This window comes from Biomphalaria glabrata, chromosome 4 (genome assembly GCF_947242115.1).
Source record: "Biomphalaria glabrata chromosome 4, xgBioGlab47.1, whole genome shotgun sequence".
NCBI classification, from domain to species: domain Eukaryota; kingdom Metazoa; phylum Mollusca; class Gastropoda; family Planorbidae; genus Biomphalaria; species Biomphalaria glabrata.
This window is the reverse complement of record NC_074714.1, coordinates 49,604,436-49,612,634: the sequence shown is the minus strand read 5'-3', so window position 1 is coordinate 49,612,634 and position 8,199 is coordinate 49,604,436. Positions and strand designations below refer to the sequence as shown.

At 39.8% G+C, this 8,199-nt stretch overlaps 1 protein-coding gene across 1 annotated transcript in view; it reads right to left on the bottom strand.

Moving 5' to 3' along the window:
* Positions 1-8,199, bottom strand: part of LOC106052265 (protein Wnt-16-like) — an 87,697-nt gene that overhangs the window by 38,199 nt on the left and 41,299 nt on the right. Inside the window, exon 2 of the mRNA XM_056027167.1 lies at positions 7,204-7,436. Coding sequence (XP_055883142.1) covers positions 7,204-7,436 — 233 coding nt within the window. The remainder of the gene's footprint in view (positions 1-7,203; positions 7,437-8,199) is intronic.

Here is an 8,199-nt window from a genome sequence, read left to right as displayed (position 1 = left end):
GATTAAAATCTACCGTTTTGCCGGTCCAGATAGGCCTATCCCAGTACAGCAGATGATCAGTAGACTCGAGAACCTCTTGCGGCGAGTATTTGTAATAAAGAGGAGTATCCTTACTGATCAAATTATGCGTTAAAGCCAAGTCTTGGTGTATTCACTTTGCAACTTGGTTATGGCGACCTATTATTATTATTATTATTATTATTATTACAAAGCTTCTATTCACCCACTCTTTCTGTCTGGTACAAATTTTGAACACGTTATTTCTCTCACTCGGTTCAAGCTCAAACTTCGCACAATAAATGTTCTTAGCAAAACGTAAATCAATCAAATAATAGACCAATTGGTTTATTAAATAGTGGCTATCAATTCATTGTGTTTGAGATAAGAAAGGGGAAATACATCTAACGGTATTGAAATATATGGCTGTTAATGTGGATTTATTCCTCCTAGTTAAGCCATTTTATTTTATTGTTTTTTTAAAGAAAGAGTGGCGAAAGAGTTAATCTAGATAAACTAATGGTCAGAGTAATCTTTTCGTTTGATTGGTGAGAAAGAGTGCGACAGAAAGAGAGCGACGGAAAGAGAGCGACATAAAAAAAGAGCGATGGAAAGAGAGTGACAGAAAGAGAGCGACAGAAAGAGAGCGACATAAAAAAAGAGCGACGGAAAGAGAGCGACAGAAAGAGAGCGACATAAAAAAAGAGCGACGGAAAGAGAGTGACAGAAAGAGAGCGACATAAAAAAAGAGCGATGGAAAGAGAGTCACAGAAACAGAGCGACATACAAAAAAGAGCGACAGAAAGAGAGCGACAGAAAGAGAGCGACAGAAAGAGAGCGACATAAAAAAAGAGCGACGGAAAGAGAGTGACAGAAAGAGAGCGACAGAAAGAGAGCGACAGAAAGAGAGCTACAGAAAGAGAGCGACAGAAAGAGAGCGACAGAAAAAAAGAGCGACTGAAAGAGAGTGACAGAAACAGAGCGACATACAAAAAAGAGCGACGGAAAGAGAGCGACAGAAAAAGAGATGCAACAGCATATGGTGCTCGATGGAAGGCGAGAGTGGGGCGTGGCGAGGCCGGAGCCATCATCAAAGAGCGTCGCCCTGAGCTCCATTAAGATGTGCTAATCCTTCTTGTCGTCTCCTGCGCCCCGTTCAGTCAACAAAGTGTCAACATTGGGTCCACTAATTTGTTACCAGCCTCTCCTGTTTAGGCCTGGGCGTCGAAAGGCAAAGGGAGGGGGCTGTGGAAATAGTGAGGGGGGAAAAAAAAGGGGGGGGGGAGGGAAAAAAAAGAATACGGCATGGCGTAAAAGGAGGGGGGGGGAACAGCTCCCATCTTTAGTGTAAAGATTAAAGAAATGGAGAACCAAAAGCTGAATGAAAAAAAAAAAAAAGCGAGAGGGTTGTGAGAGATATAAAGGGGGAGGCGGGGGGTGGGGGAAGAAGTACCACAAGAAGTACAAGCTAGAGTACAAGAGAAGTCAAACGAAGCTCTGTCGAGGGTTATTGACTTAAAACCTTAACCAATAATCCCTACAGATTTGTTTCTCCGCAATACAAGTCTTTCTTTCATTTTTTTTTCTCTTAAGAACGGGGGGAAAAAATACCACTAGTTTTAAATTAAATAACTTCTCCCTCGCCCACCCCCCTCTCTCTCTCTCTCTCTCTCCTTTTTTTTAAAATAAATATTCTTGTTCACATTGGACGAGAGACGGAAAGGGAGAGAACAGAACAGACTGTCTTCAGCTCTACCCCTCCACCCAACACATACGCACACACACACACACTCGTAGAACTTAGTGCTTCCTACTTGACTCAAAGACACAGTTGCTGGTTGAAGAATTCGCGCCCGGAAATATCGCATAGTCTAACGGGTACCTGTGGCTGCGGTCAGAGGCGTCAACAGTCTAACAAAGTAGGGTCAGGGTGTTTTCAATTTATAGCACCCTGCACGCCTCCCCCTCCCACCCTTACAGCTCCTTCACCGAAGCTTTAGAATCGCCTTTCCATCCGCCCTCTCTTAGAACGGGTCTTTCGGTGCTGGAACAAGAATTATCAGCGCCTCTATGACAAGTTCGCCCAGGGGATTTCGCCGAAATAGTTCAGAACAGATATATATATATATGCTTTTTTTTTTTTAATGTCTGCCTCCACTTTCAGCAGTTTTGTTTACTAAAAATTCAAATTTTTAAAACCTGGTTTAAAACCAAAACAAAATTACATCTTATAGTAGCCCTATCTCGTCCAGTATCTATACTTCACATACAGATATGAAAGTGTTATATGGTGTAGAAGTGGGTCCGTTAACATGCTAGTCTCAAGTGTTATTATAAGTGAAACCATAATCTGAATATAACATTTTTAACCAAGGTTACAAAGACAAAAACTTAAAATCGGCCCACGAAGTGGTCCACCCAGGCAGGTAAAAAGGCAGGTTTCAATATTATCAGAAAGAATATCAGAATGAAAGGCAAATGACAGAGAAGAATGGAAAAAGAAGGTTGACAGATTCTGTGTGGTGCCCCAACGGTCCAGCAGACCAAGGGATAGGTGAAAGTGAAGGTGAAGTTAGATGTGAATCTGGCCTAACTGATGTCATATAATGATTATCTAATTGATCTAATTGTTTTGTTTCTCCAAATGGTCAAATGGAATGTCCACCAACCTTTAGTGAGTTGAAGAGTACAGTCTGAGAACCATTGATGTGTATACACAAACGTAAAACCTCCCCCCCCCTTTTTTTTTTTAAATTTGCATTTGTGTATGTGTCACACTGGCGGGCAGTGTCCACAGCTTCAGTGTCACGCGCTGTCTTTAACATTTTAATTTATGGCGCCCATGTGAACTTGAAATTGAAAATAAAGTACAATAGCCTCTTTCTCGTTCAAAGAGGAATTCCCATCTAGTCGCACTCCACGAAATGACCTAATTCACAAGAATTATGCCATATGTAAATTTTCTAACGAGATCCCCTGTCAAGTGCGGGTGGGGGATATAACAAAAGCACGATGATTCCCCCCCCCCCCCACACCCTCTTTAATAATGGCTCCATTTCGATTACCTTTTTTTTCTACAAATAAACCCAACACTCTTAGATGACGTGATTGCTTGATTTGAATGAGACTATTAGGGCTGGTAGGAAATCAAGCAGACACCTTGCAATGAAACAGATTTTGTAAAAAAAAAAAAATGGCGGGCGAAGAAGCATTATGGGAACGAGAAGTTATTTTTTTTTTTAAAGTCTAACACGCAGAACAACAAAAGAGGAGGAAAGGGCCGGGGTCGATATTACATTGTACGCAATCAACGCCAGAGCCACAACGTGCTAGAGAAGAACCGCTATCCCCTGTAAACAAGACCATTAACTGAACACGGGTTGTAGCCCCTTTCAAAGTACACGCTGTCGGAGCTCACCACAGACGCAGCATTGCAATAACACAAACACAATAATAGGTATTGGGTTGGAGAAGGGGGGGGGAGGGATGAGAGACAGACAGTATTTACTATGATGACGAGCAGACGTACAAATTCCCTGTTTCTGAAATCACTTTCTCAGGTGTAATTCTGGATTGGCAAATCTTTCCACTAGACAAAGAACGGGAGCAGAGATTTCAGACACAAAAAAAGGAAATAAACCTTGTCTTCTTTTTCTCTAATAGCATCCCAGAATTCTGAGTTTCTTTGTGAAACTTAGATTTACACGTGACTATGTTTCTAGTTAAGTAAAGTAGCAATTATACAGAAAACACTGAACCATAATCTTCAAATACAAAAACTAAATTTAATTAAATACTCAGAAAGACACAAAGATAAAAGTACATTCCTCGTTCCATATGCTTGGAGAAATTTGTACAAATGCTCCTTCTTCCCTAGTGCTATTAGAGCATGGAAAGGGTTGCCTGAGCTAGCCAGGAAAACCAGTGACTTGGCAGAATTTAAGTCATTGGTTGATATGCATGACTAAATGCATGACGCGTAGGACGTAATCATCTTCTTTTTTGAAGTAACGTCTGTATTATATAAGATAAGATAAGATAAGATAACCATGTACGTGTACACTGTTTTATTTTAAACACACAAGTCGAATTAAAGTAACAGTTGTATGCAAGTTTTCATGAATATGTCGCTAGGCAATCATTCCACACAATCATTCCACACAATCATTCCACACAATCATTCCACACAATCATTCCACACAATCATTCCACACAATCATTCCACACAATCAGTCCACACAATCATTCCACACAATCATTCCACACAATCATTCCACACAATCATTCCACACAATCATTCAACATAATCGTTATTCAAAATCATTCAACACAGTTATGTTTTACTCAATCATTCAACAGAATTATTCTACGTAGTCCACCCACTCCACCATTTTACACAAAGTCTACACGATGATTCGACACACTAATTCAATACTATCATTCAACACTAGCATTCTAGACAGTCTTTCGACTTAACAATTTAACACAATCATTCTACACAATCATTCTACATAGTCTTATGATTCCGTCATTCAACAGCAAACAATCAACCTAATCATTCTAGACATTCTCATTTTGAGAGAAGAACGTAAAGAAAATTGGATGAAACACAGGCTCCAGCCGAGTCCATTCATTTTAGAGGGCCTGGACACTGACCGAGATACAACACAAGATACAGACATTTTACAAAGAGAATTAGATGAATTACAGAAATGGGAATAAAATTGGAGCATGTCTTTCCACCCTGAAAAATGTCAGTTGTTAAGAGTAACAAAAAAATAAATAAATACCTAGGTGTTATAATAAATGAAAAACTGTCATAGAATCCCCATATTGATGAAACTATCAAAAAATCAAACAAAACATTAGGGTTTATTAAAAGAAATTTCTATAAATCAAATAAGAACATAAAACTAAAATGTTATTTAACCTTGGTTAGGCCAATAATAGAATATGCATCCTGGGACCCCTCAACTCAAGAAAACATTAAGAAACTGGAACAGACACAAAATAGAGCAGTGAGATTCATAACAAACGAATATTCACATTTGACTAGAGTAACACCTTTAGTAAAATCTCTAAATTTAGAAAGCCTTCAGGAGTAAGACTCAAAAGTAAAGAAGCAATTATACATAAAACACTGAACCATAATCTTCAAATACAAAAACAAAATTAATAAAATACTCTGAAAGACACAAAGATAAAGGCACATTCCTCGTCCCATATGCTAGGACAAATTTGTACAAATACTCCTTCTTCCCTAGTGCTTTTAAAGCATGGAATGGGTTGCCTAAGCTAGCCAGGAAAACCAGTGACTTGGCAGAATTTAAGTCATTGGTTAACATGCACGACTAAATGCATGACGCGTAGGACGTAATCATCTTTTTTGAAGTAACGTCTGTTTTATATAAGATAAGATGACTTGCAACATCACAACCTATGGGCAGTTTAGACCAATAGCTCGTTTCCACGTCGTACAGATCTGTGACGTGGCAATGAGCTATAGGTCTAAACTGCCCACAGGTTGTGACGTTGCAGGTCAGTGTGCAGGCCTTCTATTACGAATGGTCTCGCTCCAACAAGGACATCGAGTCATGATGTTAATTGTCATGTTTATTAATGAAGTCCATCTAGGGCGACTGATCGGTTTATGTAGAACTAGAATAAGGCCGAGGGATAAAACGTTCCGCTTCTGTTCTGATGGTCTCAGGTTTGAATCTTTTTCTACTCTGGTTTGTAAGGTGTTCTGAGACATGTCTGTCTGACACATTTTGCTTCATTTTGTCCGTCAAACTAGCATTCTCCTGGCCTCGGACTTGCTATTAATAATCTCAACATTTATGAGTGTCTGAAATTAGTTTAGGGGAAATCAAATTCTTCTGTTGGCTACGTGATAATGAACTACGGAAACAGGTGAGCGTCGGGCCATCTGCCCAAAATGACCGCTAAATCAGTTCTATCAGCATAGCTCCAGTCAAAGACAATAAAGTCCATCCAGGTAAATGAAGTGTCTTTGGGGTTATGTTTATGCAATCTTGGGATATCCGTGGTTGCGTTTCTAAAGAGTCAGCAAACATGCAGCTCTGGAAAGCTTGTCAATAAATCTGAACGTTCTTAAAGATCTTATATTCATGAGCTCTTATATTCATGAGCTCTTATATTCAAGAGCTCTTATATTCAAGAGATCTTATATTCATAGTCTTCATATTCATATTCAAGTCAGTACTATTACTTATATCATTGTATCAACATTTCCTATACAACATGCCTAGGAAGCAACTCAAACGCATTAGGCGCCAACGGCTTAATTAAAGCTAAGCCAATTGTACGATACACTAAATATTATTATTATTATTATAGCTTTTATATAGCGCTACTTTCATGCTTTTAGCATGCTCAGAGCGCTTTGGTCCAATCTCATTTGTGGACCAGTGGGGGGAAGGGGGTATCTAAAAGTTGGTTTTCCGTGCTGCCTTTAGGCGCTCAGTAAACGCAACTCTGCCCGAGTCGGGTGTCGAACCTCGAGCCACAACCGATACTAATATGCAAATGTAAATTGCGGAATCCATGCCAGGCACGGGGCCCGATTCGGAGCACTATGTCAAATCGGCCGAAGGACGGCCCAGCCAGCCGCCCTTGCATTACATAGCTTCGTAAGCTTATACTTAGATTTCAAACTAATCTTGGGGTATGCGCTCTGCATTGTCGTCGTCTCGGAGGTTCCGGGTTTGAACCCCGCCCGCCGCCATCCCCTGCAGGAAGTTTGGGCTAAAATGTTTAAAATGTTTTACATGTTTCGGATGTTCCTTCAGAGTTGAAGATAATTACTTCCTAGTCCAAACCTCCCGCAGGACGACGGGGGATGGGAGCGGGCAAGGTTTGAACCCTCGACTATCGATAAATCTGAACGACAGTCCAGCGCGCAAACCGCACGACCAGGCAGCCAACCAGGCTAGGATGTAATGATCTGAAGGAACATTCGAAACGTTAAGCATTGTCTCCCTTTACAACTCGTCGTAAAACGTAGACAGTGAACTAACAGGAAAAAATATTCCCACAAGAAATACTAATACATGTATTTAAGAATTGTATGTTAATGTCTAACCGTGTCTATGGTTGTTTCCACACTATGTGCTGATTAACAAACTTAATCACATGACTCATGAACAGGCCTAAATAAAAACAAAATAAAGGAAGTGGTCCAACCTTTCTTCAGGGCCGGTCCAAAGACTGTGTAGTTCTGCTCGGTACTGCAGTTCCATCGCTCGAACCGGAACTGGCTCTGACATTCTAGAATCCCGCGTCTGGCGCCCTCGCTGATGCTCGGCAGAGACTGTGGGTTGTCCTTGCACACCTGAAGCTGCTGGTCCACGAGGCCTGGTACCTCGCTGCAAACATCGTCATGTGGTGTGCCGGCCAGGGGCATTACGCCGAGGTACCTACGGTTGGAGGGGGAATCAAAGAAAGTTGTAATGCATAAGTAAGAAATATGTATATGTAAATATAAATCTATATTATAAAGTAGAATGTGAGGGGTATGTATGTATGTATGTATGTTACTTATAGACATCAAAACCGCTTGACCAATCTTGATAAAACTAGGCAGGAATGTTCCTTGGGTACCAACTTAGACCTTAGTGAATGTATTGTAGCCCTAAAACAAATGTAAGACCCTCAAAAAAAAATAAAGTTGTCCGACTCTATTACAGCTATAGTATTTTATGGATCTAGGCCATGTCTACAATGTTGACATGAGAAAAGATAGAAAGGATTTAGACCTAGATCTAATTTTAAGAAATACACTTTGCGCAGATAGTTTTTTACTTTGACACATGAAAATACAAAAGAAGATCCATTGATTTCATTATATAATAAAATTAATCTTCAATTTTGTGTTTCAAAAGCATTTTTTACATTAATTAGTTCCTTATATCTGTGATTACAGATTTCCTGACGAACATTCTTTCATTAGACAATACCGTAATGAATCGCGTACTAAAAATTAATTCGTTTAATTGTTTACTTTATAATCCCATCCCTAGATCTAAAACTCTAATCTTATCTTCTTATCTTATATAATACAGACGTTACTTCAAAAAAGAAGATGATTACGTCCTACGCGTCATGCCTTTAGTCATGCATATTAACCAATGACTTAAATTCTGCCAAGTCACTGGTTTTCAACTCTAAGATGATAAAACT